Source organism: Taeniopygia guttata, chromosome 1, assembly GCF_048771995.1.
Source record: "Taeniopygia guttata chromosome 1, bTaeGut7.mat, whole genome shotgun sequence".
NCBI classification, from domain to species: domain Eukaryota; kingdom Metazoa; phylum Chordata; class Aves; order Passeriformes; family Estrildidae; genus Taeniopygia; species Taeniopygia guttata.
In genome coordinates this window covers 110,783,855-110,797,323 of record NC_133024.1, presented here as the reverse complement: position 1 = coordinate 110,797,323, position 13,469 = coordinate 110,783,855, and the positions used below count along the sequence as shown (strand labels likewise).

At 47.3% G+C, this 13,469-nt stretch overlaps 1 protein-coding gene across 4 annotated transcripts in view; it reads left to right on the top strand.

The window, feature by feature from the left end:
• Nucleotides 1–13,469, top strand: part of PDE9A (phosphodiesterase 9A) — a 55,101-nt gene that overhangs the window by 23,206 nt on the left and 18,426 nt on the right. For 2 of the 4 annotated variants that reach the window (XM_002189462.7, XM_012569454.5), the window contains 4 exons: nt 1,576–1,630; nt 2,476–2,546; nt 7,149–7,233; nt 11,960–12,041. In XM_002189462.7, coding sequence (XP_002189498.5) covers nt 1,576–1,630; nt 2,476–2,546; nt 7,149–7,233; nt 11,960–12,041 — 293 coding nt within the window. Of the gene's footprint in view, nt 1–983; nt 1,415–1,575; nt 1,631–2,475; nt 2,547–7,148; nt 7,234–11,959; nt 12,042–13,469 lie in introns of those variants that run through there. The other 2 variants (XM_072935523.1, XM_030283594.4) reach the window with 2 other exon arrangements.

Sequence of the window (13,469 nt, the reverse complement as noted above, 5' to 3'; positions counted from 1 at the left end):
CCTCCTCTCTTAAAACAGGACGTGGCGTTTGCTTTGTTTCAGCGCTTGGGTTTTGTGAGAAAACTGGAAAATGGGTCTCTGTGAGAGGAAGCAATCTGTGTTTTCTCTGCTAGCCACTCCGCTGGGAGCTGGGGAAAAAAAAATAAATAAAAAAGAGAGAATTAGATCTGAGACTTTCAGAGTGCTTGCCCCAGTTTTGAGACACAGGAGGTAACAGGCAAATTGTTTTGAGCAGTGATGTGAATGCTCTTGACAAGTATTGCTGAGGTCTCTAATACCCAATGAATTGCAAATCCTTTCAACAGGTACAAGAGCTATTATTTAGAAATAAATGGTAAATGCTGGGCTGTATTTCTGTCTGGTGTCTTTTGCCTGGGTGATTGCACTTGTGAGGCGCCGTGTTCCCTCGGGGAAGGACAAGAAGTATCTGCAGAAATGCCATCGGGTGTTTCTGTGTGGGGTATAAATAAGTGTTCTGTAATCTGCAGTGTGTTTATGAGTGCACTCAGAGCTTCCTTTCCTTGAGCATATCCCCAGTGCAGGAATCGCTGCAGCACTTCGGGGCAGTTGGCATTAGCTGCTGGGGGAAAGAGGGAACAATCCCAAAACAGCATCTCAGGGCTCAGCAAAGGTGATTTGTGCTTCCCCTCTCTGTGTGGACATGCTAAATGATGGGAAAACATTGCTATCATACTTATTCCTTCCTAAAGTCTGCTTTTGGAGGATGAAATCCAGGGTCCTGCTTTGAGGGGTTGTTTTCTTTTCCTTGTGGTGGGAATTGCAGTCCTGTGATCATCTTGGGAAGAGGCTGGGGCTTCATCAGGCTGAGTTTCCTGGGCCAGCAGAAGATCCTGAGAGCCCACGAGGGCTCCCAATGTGGCCACTGCTGCAGGAACTCGGGGAACAATGGGATCTTGACAGGATCCCCGTGGCAGCTCCATCCAAGCTGTGTTCTCAAGGGAAAAGGGGCTGGGAAAGTTGTACCCTGCTGTGTCCATCCCCCAAACCAGGAAGGGCAGACCTCGTTCTGCAGGGACAGCACTTTGTCATCTCGTGTTTGTTTGCCTGGAGTTTGTGCAAGGCAGAACAATCCTTAGGCACTTGCACCAGGAAAAATTGGTCTCCAGGGTAAAACTGAAAGGCAAGCTGGGTTTTATTTTGTGTTCATGAGCTGTGGTGTTGTCCATGGGCTCTGTGTCACAGTGTGCTGGTGGTGTAGAGACGCTGACTGTGAGCAGCAACTTGCAAAAGCCAGTTGGGATTGTTGGGATTCTGGATGTGCCACCCAAGGTCTGTGGAAGGTCTCCCCTCCAGAAAGTGCTGCCTTAAAACAGGCCAGCTCTCAGAGACCCAGCCTCCCAAAAATCAAACTTCTGAGAAACCCTGGCTGTAATCTGCAGGAAGAGAAAGGCAGGTGAGATAAACCCTGTCACTCTTCAAAGGACCTGAACAAATTTTTGGCCTCACCATCAGAACTGGAAGCCTGGGGACACCACTTCACAGAAGGGCTGAGGATGCTTTCTTTCCTTTCTTTTTTTCCTGTCATGTCTTCCTTCTATTTTTTTTTTTTTTCAGAGAAAGAAGAATTGTTCCAGAATTTATTGGGACAGATTGCCGAGCAGTTCTCGAGGTAAGAAACTGAACATCATTATTAATTTAAAATGCTATTTCTTTTATCAGCCTGAAGTGAAATTTTCACAGGAGGCAGAGGGGCATTTAAGACATCTTTCAAATCCCACTCTGCCTGCCAAATTTAGGTCTGGGACACATTATTTCCTGCTGACAGCAATACAGTAGCTCAAACCAAAAGCAATTTCAGTGATTAACTTTGATCTAAAAAGGAGATCAAGTAGTAAATGCTCCTTCTCTCAGTAAGCAAAAGAAGTGCTTCTTTGTTGAGCGGTCAAATCATCAGATTTGTTTCATTTTCCCCTTTATCACCCAAAAATGTCTCTCCTGAGAGAGGATGTCTCAGCATCTGTGTAGCTGCTTATTTAATCCCAGCTGGTTTCAATAAGACAGATCAGTCCCACCACAGCCCAGCAAACCACCAGTGTAACTGGACAGGAGGGGAGGAGGATTCAGAGTGTGCAGACACCAAGACGCTGCTCTTGGACAATTATGAATTATCAATTTAACAATTATCAATTTAACTTTGCTGCCCTGGGGGCGGGGTACAGTAGTAAGTCACTGCTGAGAGAGGGGGAGATGAAGTGTTGTAGAGCCACAGGACATTCCCAGGGCCATTAAAAAAAAAAAAATCTCCTGTTATTTTTTCTGAAAATTAAACCTGGGTGTATTTTCTGCCCCAATGTTAGCATTTCCATGGAAAATTTTCTTTTCCTCATGACAAACGTGGCTGGGTAGATCAATCATAGAGACACAAATATGGACTTTTCTAGCAGAAGTTCTTAGCACCTAGGGTAGGGAGAGCATTAAATGTATAACATTAATACATGAGGGTTTTCTTTCCAGGGTTTTTAAAATCAATGAACTGAAAACGGAAGTAGCTAATCACTTGGCAATGCTGGAGAAAAAGGTTGAATGTGAGTGTCCCTTTATTCCTATCACAGTGGGAACTGGTGCCTTGTGACTTCTGACCTGTCCTGCTCCTCCATTCTCTCTAATCCCCTGTAATTTGGCCAATTTTGAGCCCCATAGGCCACAGGTCGGCCCTTGGTGAGGTGTGGGGATGGTGGGAGCCTGTGGTGGCACTGATGTGGGGACCAGGGTGGTGCTGCCAGCATCCAGAGCTCCTCCTGTCCTCCGTTTGAGGGGCTGCTGAGCCCTGCACTGAGCTTTGGGGCCACGTCCTGCTGTTCCCATGGCCCTGTGGCAAAGGGTCTCCACCACCCACCTCTCTTCCTCCACCTCCCAGCCCCTGGCCAGCCCTGCCGTGTCCCCCATGGCCCAGGGGCTGTCACCTCCCTGCACCCAGCAGTGACCCCCCATCCCTCTGTGCTCCCTGACCCTCTGACACTGGGAACCTGATCCCTCCCTCACTGGGGCCTTTGGGCTGTAATTCCAAATGTAATTCCCTCCTCCTGCTGTCAGTGCCATCCCCCACAGAATCCCAGAATCACTGGGTTGGAAGAGACCTTCAGGATCATCGAGTCCAACCCACCCCAACACCTCAACTCAGCCCTGGCACCCAGTGCCACATCCAGGCTTTGTTAAACACACCCAGGGATGGTGACTCCACCACCTCCCCAGGCAGCCACTCCAGAACTTTATCACCATTTCTGTAAAAGCTTTTCCCTGCTATCCAACCTGTATTTCCCTTGGTGCAGCTCGAGGCTGTGAGCTCTGGTTGTGTCAGTGCTGCCTGGAGAAAGAGCCCAGCCCCAGCTGGGCACAGGCACCTTTCAGGAGCTGTGGGGAGTGACAAGGTCACCCCTGGGCCTCCTTTTCTCCAGGCTGGGCACCCCCAGCTCCCTCTGTTGTTCTTTGTACCCTACAACCACATTGATACAGTGCAACAGCCAAATTCAATTCACCCGGTCAATGAGCTCCTTTTTTGGGTTTTTTTGGGTGTTTTTTTTTCTCCTTGTGCAGTTTCTGAGTTGTTTCAGTACATTAGGCAGAACACAGGTCCCAGAGAGGCAGGGAAGGGGTATGAATGAGGTGCTGCCATCCAGCTGTGACTCCTAAGGCCACATCCTTGAAGATGCTCAGCGCTGAAGTCAGGAGCAGGGAGAGCCTTTCCCAGCACTACAGCTGCACAAAGAACTTTCCCACTAGGGCTGGCTGGGAAAAAAACAGAGTTTCTGGTTCCTGAAACATCTGCTGACCAGAAGCTACCTTGACCCTGCAGCTGCTCAGGGAGACTGATCACTTTGTCAGCTCTCTGCTGACAAAGAGAAAGAGGGGCTGGGGATTTCCCATTTCTCCCAATTTTCCCATTTTTCCAATCCCATTTTCCAATTTTTTCCCATTTTCCCCATTTCCCCACCCAGGAATCCTGGTGATCTCGTTGCTCCCAGTGGAACCCACGTTCCTAGGAGAAGCCACCATGCTGGTGTGCCTGGTGGAGAACACCTTCCAGCCCAGTTTCCCATTTCTCAGTTTTTCCCATTTCTCCCAATCATTTTTTCCCATTTTCCCAAATCCCATTACGAATCCCATTCCCATGTGGAAAAACTAAGAGGAAGAAATGTCCTTACTTGAAGAGCAGCTGCAGGGAAGCCTCTCCCTGTGGCCACCCCAGCCTCAGCTCCTGGTGCTGAGGGATGTCCATGAATTCCTCCCTGTCTGTTTGGCTGCTGCTTCTCTCAAAGCTCTGCTGGTTTATTCTTTGACCCAAAAAAAAAAGAAAAAAAAAAAAAAAAGAGAGAGAAAAGACAAATGAGCTCAGTCACTCTGCATTTTCAGAGAAACTTCTGCCTAGCTCCACTCCTCAGGGCTAAGTGCTGTGGATTAGAGCAAATGAGGTAAGATGTGGGTCTTGTATCCCCTTGGCAGCCCAAGAAAGCAACTATCCCAGCCAGCCAGGGGCTGCTTTTGGCCTCTGGTGAGCCCCTGGGACCCCTGGCACAGCCTCTGCCTCTCAGCACTGGCAGCTCACAGCACAGGAGGGAGATAACCAAGGCATTCATGCCATTCCTGGCAGGAAAAAACTGAGCACCTGCCCACTCCAGCACTTGGTTGCTGGTTTAGGGAAGGCAGCATGCCCAGAGCTGCTGGGCCATGCAGGAGGACTGAATTCCCTGCTCCCCAAAGGAGGGTTCTGTCCTCTGTGGGTCCCACTGCTGGTGGAAGCAGCAGCTGATGGAGACATCTGTGGGAAGGAGCTCCCTGGGCTGCCTGTCTGCTCAAAGTCAGGCTTCCAGGGTTTGCAACAGAGCCCAGTCTGCAGCGTTCTGAAATAATTCCCTGGGCTGTCATGTTCAAGAAGCAAAACCGTGGGAGAGAGGGAGTGTCCAACCTCCCTGCTTGAGCTGGGCTCCCAGAGGTTGCTCTGAGAGCCGTGTTTCACTGCTGGATTCAGCCCAAGGATTTCTTTAGACAGCACAGGGTCTTTTCAGAAGGTATTTCTCTCTGCAGAATAATGTAATGGGCCCTTAATCAGTGCACATGACACGGCCATTTATCATTTGCAAGCCAAATGTGGAAAGACTTGTTCTTTTATTTTGCCTTTTCTCCTGCCTTCTTCAGAGATCCCTTTTCCATCACTTTCACATGTGCTCTCCAGGATTTCTTCCTCAGAGGGGACATGTGTGTGTGTGGGGATAAGTGCTCATGACAGCACTACATCTGCACCTCACACGAAATGTTCTCAGCTTCCTTCCCATTCCTGCCCAGAGATGTGTTTTCAGGGAGCCAAATCTTTTAGCTGATTTCTAAATCCCAGCTAAAGCTTGTCACTTCCCCTTGGAAAACGAGCCCATGCAGAGCTGGCACCGGGAATCCTTTGTCCCATGGCTTGACTTTGCACAGCAGCTCTCACATGAATAAGGAAGCTGGCAAAAAACCCTTTGCAATTTGTAAGCACTTCACATCTACCTTAAGAAAATAATTATGTAAATTCCCTGCTCCCCCAGAGAGATTTGGGATGAAAACCAAAGAGATGCAACACGAAAAAATGCTCAGGGCTGCCATTTTGCACCAGAACTCTTCTTCTCCCTGCAGTTGCCTGCCCCACTTCCCTGTCACTGATAACTCTGCTTGGCTCCCACTGCTTCAAACAGGCACTGGCCAGCAATTGGGCATCTTGGCAAATGGAATTTCTCCCAGGTGGATGCACCAGCGTGGTACAGAGCAGCACAGGGCCTGCAGGTCAGCTACAGCTGACCATCAGCCATTGAGCAAAGCACCCAAAAAAGTGCAGGGAGGTATCCAGAACTAAGATATCCAAAGAGGAGGACAGCAGCTTGCCTGCATCACCACACTGTGATCACCCAAAGAAACTGCCTGTAACAACGACAGATGAAAAAATATAAATGCCTAAATGGGATTTTTAATATGCCTAAATGGGATGTCAGGCATTTTTATAAATGCCTAAATGGGATGTCAGGAGGGCATCCCTGTAAACAAACATCAACTAACCCCCTTCTCCCTTTCCTCTCCTAATATTTGGCATTCTGGGCTTAGTCCATACACATCTCTTTCCCTTTTCCCAGTCCCAGCTGCAATCTTTGTTGTTACTCTCATAAAGGTAAACAAAACTGAGGTCTCTGCTTATCTCCAGAGCTGTGCCCTTCAAGGCAGGGATTTATCACTTGCTCTCCAGATAAGTGTGATTCAAACCGTGATTTTCTAAGAAAGTTGCTGAATACTGATTTTCCCCATGGCACGTTCCCTGAGCCATGGCTCATCCATGCAAACAAGGAGTTCAGCAAACAAATGAGCTGTGAAATGATTGCATGTGAACGACATGGAGGTAATAAATGGTGCCGTGTCCTTGATCACACTGACAGTTCAGCCAGGGGGAAAGAAAAGGGAGAATTATTCTCACACTCTCAGCTATGGGGAATAAAGCGCCCTGCTGCATAAAAAGGCAATCAAACTTTTTGCCTTGTGGCTCTCACAATTACATGCAGAAGGGAAATATAGGATTTTCTGTGCTGCATGTAGAAATAACCTTTGATTACAGAATTGATCGGCAAAAAGAAGTGACAGGATTTCAATAGTTAAAAAATCTATCATTAGAGCCAAATTTTCAACATTTTTCTCTCCCTCCTGCATTCTCACTTTGGCTTTTTCTGTATCCAGCAATGCCTCTCAGAGCTCCTTAATGCTCTGCATGAATTAAAACCTTTTATCTTAATGGGAATTCTAATCCTACCGGGACGCGCTCGCATAGCCGCGCTTATCATCCCACGACGGGAGTGGGGCTTTTTCCTGCTCAGGATTTCCTCTGATTCCTGCTCTGCAGCCCAGAAGTGAAGGCAGCAGAAGAGCTGCCTGCTGCTGTGGAAAAGCCACGGAGTGAATGGAAGCGCTGTGGCTGTTTCCTGCATTGGAGCAGAGAATTCCCGTGGGTTTCCAAGGTCGCGTCTTGGGTTGGCAGCACCTGCACGTGGAACCGGCGCCTCGCTGGATAACCCCACTGGCAGAGCTCGCTGACATTTTGCACCATTGTGAAATGAGACCCTGAAATGAGACTTTTTCGCCATGGTAACAGCCCTGTTGTTTCCCTCTGTTGACAGTGGAAGGCCTGAAAGTGGTGGAGATTGAGAAATGCAAGCGTGACATTAAAAAGATGAGGGAGGAAATGGCAGCAAGGAGCAGCAGGTAAGTTCTGCTTGGCACCTAACCACAGGATTGTCTGGTTTCAAACCCTAATGCAACATTTCCACAGAATTATCTCCTGGGCTTAGAAGTAAAAGAGCAAGGAAAACAATAACCATCAAGGACAGTGGCTTTAATTTAGCATTTGAAGATTTATAGCCATTCACCAGTTAAATTAGTTTGGGCCATGAGAATACAGAAAAAGGTCTTGGGAGTTATTTGTCACCAAACAGAATGGGAATTCTTCATCCAGATTTACCAGGAGAGAATGGGAAAAGAACTGCACAGTGCAGCCTTTGGTTGGGAACCAGTTAGCACTCGAATCAGCTCCTATATATTCTGGGAAATTACCAAATAAATATGTAGCAGCTCCTCTAATTATCATCTCACGCTATTATAAATCATCCGTTTCAAATTCAATGAGAAATTGGGAATTTACATTCTAATGCAAGGGCTCATTGTGATGGTGGAGCTCGGTTTTGCTGTAATTAAAACAGCAGCAGAAAAAATTGCATTTTGTACGATGCGTGGTCTCAGCTGGAAAACACCCCCTGTGTCACTGAAGTGCCCCACTAGGATGAACAAATCACCACTGTGAGATTGGGAATACTCCTGGGAAGGTTGCTGGAGAGGAATATACCATGCTGCTCAAAATGTGGGTGAATGGGATTTTTCTCAGTGAAATGGGATTTTTCTCAGTGTTTTAACAGTCTCTGGGTCAAATTGTCTGACCCTTAATCAAAACTGTTTCCTACTGAGGGCAATGGGAAATGTGCTAAAAGATTCAGGCTTTATAATCTCTCGTTTTAATAAATGTTGTCATCCAGATATGTCAGGAGGCACAATGATAATTCATTCCCATGAAGTCCAAGGCCAAATTCAGCTGTCACATTAGCATAAACGCAGAGTAACATTATTAACCTCAGATGTGTGCCTCAGATTTATCCCAGCAGGGTGGAAAGCAGTCTGCCCTGTCACTTGCATAATTTCTTTTTGGGGTGTCTGGAGAAATCTCATTAGAAAAATCCAAGCCCATGTTGGCAGCAAATGCAAGAGCATGTGTGCTGCTTTGTGCTGGGTGTGATGTGAGAAACGTGTGTGCCCACGTGTCTTTCCTCAGCTGTGGCAGGGAGCTGGCAGAGCTGCACAGTGATGGTGATGAACAGTGATGCACAGGTGGACAAGGAATTAGGTCCAAAAAAAGAAGTTATGGCAAGTTGGTGTTCGCTCAGTTGCCACCACACCACATCAGGAAGTACCAGACTGTCCCAGCAGCCATGACTAACTCCCATCCCAGTTCCTGTCACCTTCCAATCTATATTTTGTGGCCTAAACAGCAACCTGTTAACAAAAAAAGCCGGAATGGGGGGGGTGTTCCATCTGCTCAGTGCAGGCAGCTCCAGCTGGGGTGTCACCTTCACTGAGGGCCCATGGTGAGATGTGACAGGCTCCAGCAGAGAGCAGCACGGGGTGTGAGGCTGGAAAGCTGTGGTGAAGATGGGATTGAGCTCAGCTGGGCACGGACACCCACCCTGGCTTGCTCTGAGCTCACACTCACAGCTGCTCCCGCTCTGCTCAGCATCCTCACGTTGGTGCTGTGTCCACATGGCTCTGTCACAGCTCCTCTTGGCTACCCTGAGCTGAATCTCCCTCCTCCCGGCTGCTCAAAGGCTCCTCCAGCTTGCACAGAATTCTGCCCGTGATTATCTGCACCCTGTGGGTGTGGGAGCCAGAGCAGCAGCTAGATGTGGGTACCAGACTGGGGAGATGATGCTCCTTGGTGGCTCCCATCAGGAGCTGCTGAGGAATGAGCTGATGCTCCTTATTCCCAAGCCACCACAGCCCCACAGCAGCCAGGTCACCAGCCTGTGGTGACCCCAGCCTAGGGGAGATTCACCCCAGGGTGGCTGAGCAAAGCCTCTCCTGCTGGCATGAGATCTGTGTGGGAACAGAGGCATCCCAGGGAAGTGGAAATGTATTTGCTCTCATTTAGACCTGTCATTCCTTGTGCAGGGTCATTTGCTAGATAATGCACTGTGTTTTCAATTAGGGATCCCATCTAAATTTAATTCATGCACATAAATATTTGTGAGTGCCTGTGTTCCTTCAGTAAGATCACAGTGTACACAGCTGTATGTGTGTTTACCTATTCTTATATTTGCTGCTACATTACTAAATGAGAGAGTAAGGCTGGGTAGCCAGGTTTATAAAAGCACAGTGAATTGTGCATCTCTCTGCTCAGAAGAGCAAAGCAGCTCCATTTGCATCCTCCTCAAATTGCCTTTTTTTTTTTTTTTTTTTTTTTGCTTGTCTGTTTTTTGCACTCACCACTGGTAGATGCTAATAGCATCATGGTGTCATTTAAAATCATGATCATTTGCAGATCCAGTTTTACATTTGTGAAGGTCTGATGCATCCTGGCTCTGGTGTGTTCCCCAGTGTGCTGGGATGAAGGCTTCAATATCCTACTACAGCTGGGAATTAGAGATAGCTGGCTGACCCTCAGCTAACCCTGGCAGTCAGCTCCAATTAGGGCAAGGAATGCCCCAATCTCACTATTTTTATCCTACTAATACCCCACACAGTGGAGTTTTGAGGAAACAGCTTTACAAACTATTAAGACAGCTTTTCATCAAGTGAGAATCTCCTTTAACAGGGCAGGAAAAAGCAGCTGGTTGAAGTCAGCTGATCACCATGAGCTGTAAAATGACATAACTTTCACAGGATTCAGACACTGACACCAGAAATGACAGCAGACATCAGTGTTAAGAGGAGAAAAGAGACCTGGTCTAATTTCCAACAGAGAAGAGAATCACTCAAAAGAGACACATTGCAAAATATAATAATCAAAAATGCAAAAAACGAGTTAATGGAATGCTGTGCTTGGCTTCTTTTGGGAGGTTTATTTTTGCTTCCTTTGGCAGGGGGCTTGAAAACTGAGAGGCTAATCCAAATGTTAGGACTCCAGGGATAAATCCCTGGAAGTGTTGAAGGCCAGATTGGATGGGCCCTGAGCAGCCTGACCTAGTGAGCAGCATCTCTGCCCACGGCAGGGTGGGTGGAGCTGGGTGACTTTTAAGGTCCCTTCCAATCCAAACCATTCCATTACTCTATAAATGCAAAATGCAAGAATAGCAGCTTCACACAGGAATTAATAAAGTCCATGTGAACAACCACCTCGGAAAAGCCCTGCAAGGCTTTTTGTGCTTGATGCCCACCTTGTCCCCAGCCCAGAGCACTCAGTGCCACCTCCAGGCCTTCCTTGGACACCTCCAGGGATGGAGACTCCAAACCTCCCTGGACAGCCCCTTCCAATGTTTGACCACCTTTTCAATGAAGAAATTCTCCCTGATGTCCAAGCTGTCCCTCCCCTGGCACAGTTTGAGGTAATTTGGGAGAAGAGCCCAGCTCTCACCTGGCTGTAACCTCATCAGGGAATTGTAGAGAGCGATGAGGTCCCTCCTGGGCCTCTGCTCAGATGGGAAAGCATCAGCTTGGCTTTTCTATATGCAGAGGAAAGAAGAGTGTAAATAACTAGCAGTGTTAATAACCAGGCAAGTGTTAATTACCTGTAATTGCTGGCAGTGGCTCCCTTTCTCCAGGATCAGGGAGCCAAGCACAGGTGTCTGCCAAGTCTGTGCCTCTCCGAGGAGGTCCCACCACCAAAGTGGAAGTTCTCATGGGCTGCAGCAGGGCTCAGTGGGTGCCCTCAGCAGTGAATCAGCAGAGGAGTGCCGTGCCCATGGCCAGTGTGGCCCCTGGCAGCCCTGGAGAAGGATGCCTGCCATGGACAGCAAGCTGAAGTCACTTGGTTTCAGGAGAAGTGGCTGGGTATCCATGGATACATGCCTGAACTCAGATGCTTCTCTCTTGAAATGCAAATAGACCAAGAAAGGGCAACAGGGGTGTTGCACAAGGGGAGGTGTCGGAATCTGTGGGTATTGGTGATTCTGAGATTGTAGAAAGTCTCTGTCTTTCTGCCCCGTTGCCAAAGCAGAAGCCATAATTGGTCTGTGCTGGTTTCAAGGTTGTTTATTCTGTTTATCTCTAACATGTTCTGCTGCCCTGCCCCAGCTCTGTCCTGCAGGGCAGCGTGTGGGGCTCTGCCCTCAGTGGGATGTTACAAACATTAAATACCACAAACTACCTGTGCTGGATTTACAATAACGTGCCAATATCTGTCACCTACGTTGGACAGTGTGTCCCCAGCCTAAACCAACAGAAAAATGCCAACACTACAGTGAAACATGGAGGGCATGAAGAAGGAGGAAAAGGACAAGGCACACCCAATTTCCTCCATCTTGTCCCCTTTGAACCCCTAATCTAGTAATCTAAAATTTTACTTTTACACCCGTGTCACACTTAATTATTACTGATATCAAACACTCAGAGCTTGTAATTCATCCTGTAAGATTGAAAACTCTTTTCCCTGGACAGAGATCACAGACAGTGTCTCTGGGGGCTCTGTCCAGGGGGGTTCCTGACCCCTGCCAGGGTCCCAGACCTGCCAGGGCAGCCAGAGGGAAGCCCTGGATTCCCACAGGGAGGAAATCCTAAGGAGGATCACACTTTCAAAGGATTTTGAGCAACACTACATTAGAAAGGGGGAGGCTGTGGTGTGGGGTGGTTCTCTGCGGGGTGGCTACTGGGACACCAGAGCACTTGTGGCACTTTTTGAGGCATTGTGCTTCTGTTCCCTCAATTTTAAGAGATGAATGTTTCATTTCAGGACTAACTGTCCCTGCAAGTACAGCTTTTTGGATGAAAACAAGAGGCCAGCTCCCCGGCGGGATGTGCCATCCTACCCAAAGGTACCACACAATCCTTGCTCTTCCCATATTCCTGCTGCATGGCTGCCACCCTGACAAGTGCTGCTTTACAATATTGACTCCTTAGCCATTCATTCCCTGTTATTCTAAATCCAAGGTCTGATCCAAAACTCCTGCGAGCCAATGGAAAAAGCCATCAGTTGCCTGTGGTGACTTAAAGTTTAATTCTCAGTAGTCTTTAATACTTGAAAGCTTATTAGTGTTTGAAATGTTAATGAACATTGTGCATTCATCAACATTTAATGCTCTTTTGTCTAGTTATATTTGTTTATTCTCCGTGCTCATAGCAACAATCAAAAACACCCTGCAATGCTGTGTTCTGATTGAAAGTGGTGCTGCTGCCTATTTTCTCCTAATAGATTATTTTTTAATTTAAAAAGTAATTTATGGCAACGCTTCACCTAGGGAAACAGAAAATGCGACTTTGGAGTCTCTCCAAAATGATTCATTGTCCCTGTGAAAATGAGTTAGTGTATTTGCTAGAGAAAACAGTAACGCTGGAAGAAAAATGTCTCCTGGGCAAGTACAAGTACAAATCAACAGTGATGAATGAGGCTGAAACCATGAAGAGCACAGGGTCCTTAATCCCAGAACCAGCAGTGTTTGCCCACCAGAATTGTTAAAAGCTGGCTGGTTATGCCTGCCCAGTGCCCAGCTCACACATTTCAGATCATGGTTTAGCCATGAGCATCTCCTCACCCACACCAAAGCTGGCCCAGCCACCCTGAATCCTCACAGTCCTGTGTGATGCAGGTCTGTGACGTGCACATTTGTCTTCAGAGCCCAGCAGAGCAGTAAATTCTGCTGCTTGTTCTGCTCTGCCTCGCTAAAGTGACCTCCACTGAAGCAGAGATGCTGGGACTTCTATTTCTTTTAGTCAATTTTTGCCCAGGAGGCTTGTGCTCCTGACAGTAACACATGATTTCACAGAGCACATCAGTTCTAAGCCATTTTTTTCCCCTTGATAAGTATATATGTCAGATTAAACTTTGATGGACTGCTGCATTAGGATCTTGAATTAAAAATAAAGGCTATGAAGAGTTGCACTGACCTACTGCAGAGTAAACTTTTGTATTTCTGCATTACTCCTAGACCAAAACTCATGGGAGTTTTGCAAATTTTGGAAATCTGCAAAATTTGTTATCAGTTGTCAGGTGCTGGATTTGTCCAATGTCAGTGAGGCTGAAGGAAGATGTCATTGCAACACCAAATCTGTACTGCTAATTTGCAGTTTTCTTGCAGAAAGTCACACTAAATGTTCATTGTATGTGCAAATGCAAAACTCCTTGCCTTTTGAAGAAGAAAAATTAATCCTCTGTGTTGTTCTTCCTTGGATTAAGTATCAATTTGATGGCTCAGAAATTGTCATTCACCTGCTCAGGAGAGTAAACCCAAACTAGAGACAGCCAT